Below are 915 nucleotides of genomic sequence, written 5' to 3'. Positions count from 1 at the left end.
CCCAACAGTGGGGCAGGGAGCCCTATTGATACACCACCAGCAGCCACTCCTAGGTCAACTACCCCTGGCACCCCATCCACCATAGACACAACTCCTCGTTAAAAATGAACTCAGAACTGTTAGAGGAAAACCAACAAAACAAACATGAAACCAATTCCTCATCCTCAGATGCTCAAAGTTGTTTTTTTAAAAAATACTTCATCAAAAGAGAACTTACTGTATCTTGAGGCAGTAGTAAAAACTAAAACAAAAAAAAAACAAAACAAAAAAAAAACAGAAGGCCAGTAACGGGTCATAATGACTTATTATGGATTACAAAGATATCTTTTCTTTAGAGAACTGAAAAGAGAACAGAGAATATAACACAAAATGATAGATTTGACCTCCTCCCTGTTATTTTCCAGTAGCTGGGATTTTAAACTAGATGACCTCATTAACAGATGCTTTACCAAACAGCAAACCAAGAGATTGCTAATTGCTGTTGAAAGCAAAAATGCTAATATTAAAAAAAGTCACAATGTTCTTTATAACAATAATGGAAAAAAAAAGAGAGAGAAAAAACCCTCAAGGGCACGAGCATTGGATACAGCAGTAGACATTTTAACAAGAAGATGAATGGCGTCCGTGGGTTACTGACTGAACTTTGAAGACCCGCTACAAAACGCACAGATGTGCAGCAGATTGGAAGGAGACACAGATGTTCATTTTTTTTCTGTTTCTGAAAAGAAATAATAATATCCAGGTCAACAGAATGAAAAATGAAAGATGATTTGAAGTGGGATGTATGAATACAGCAGCAAAGAAAAAAATGCCATAATACAGAAGGCTCCTTTAAAAAAAATCTATATATCTATATATATATGTAATATATATATATATGTATACATAAATAAGGGACAAAGCCTGCAGTTAATT

General features: G+C 34.9%; 1 protein-coding gene across 1 annotated transcript in view; it reads left to right on the top strand.

Moving 5' to 3' along the window:
- The window catches only part of RUNX1T1 (RUNX1 partner transcriptional co-repressor 1), a 171,485-nt gene extending 170,787 nt beyond the window's left edge, over nucleotides 1-698 (top strand). Inside the window, 1 exon segment of the mRNA XM_044683866.1 lies at nucleotides 1-698. Coding sequence (XP_044539801.1) covers nucleotides 1-102 — 102 coding nt within the window. The 3' untranslated portion in view covers nucleotides 103-698.
- Nucleotides 699-915: the final 217 nt, after the last annotated feature.

Source organism: Gracilinanus agilis, chromosome 1 (genome assembly GCF_016433145.1).
Source record: "Gracilinanus agilis isolate LMUSP501 chromosome 1, AgileGrace, whole genome shotgun sequence".
Lineage (NCBI taxonomy): Eukaryota > Metazoa > Chordata > Mammalia > Didelphimorphia > Didelphidae > Gracilinanus > Gracilinanus agilis.
Note: the sequence above shows the minus strand (reverse complement) of the source record. Positions and strands in the feature narration are given on the sequence as shown.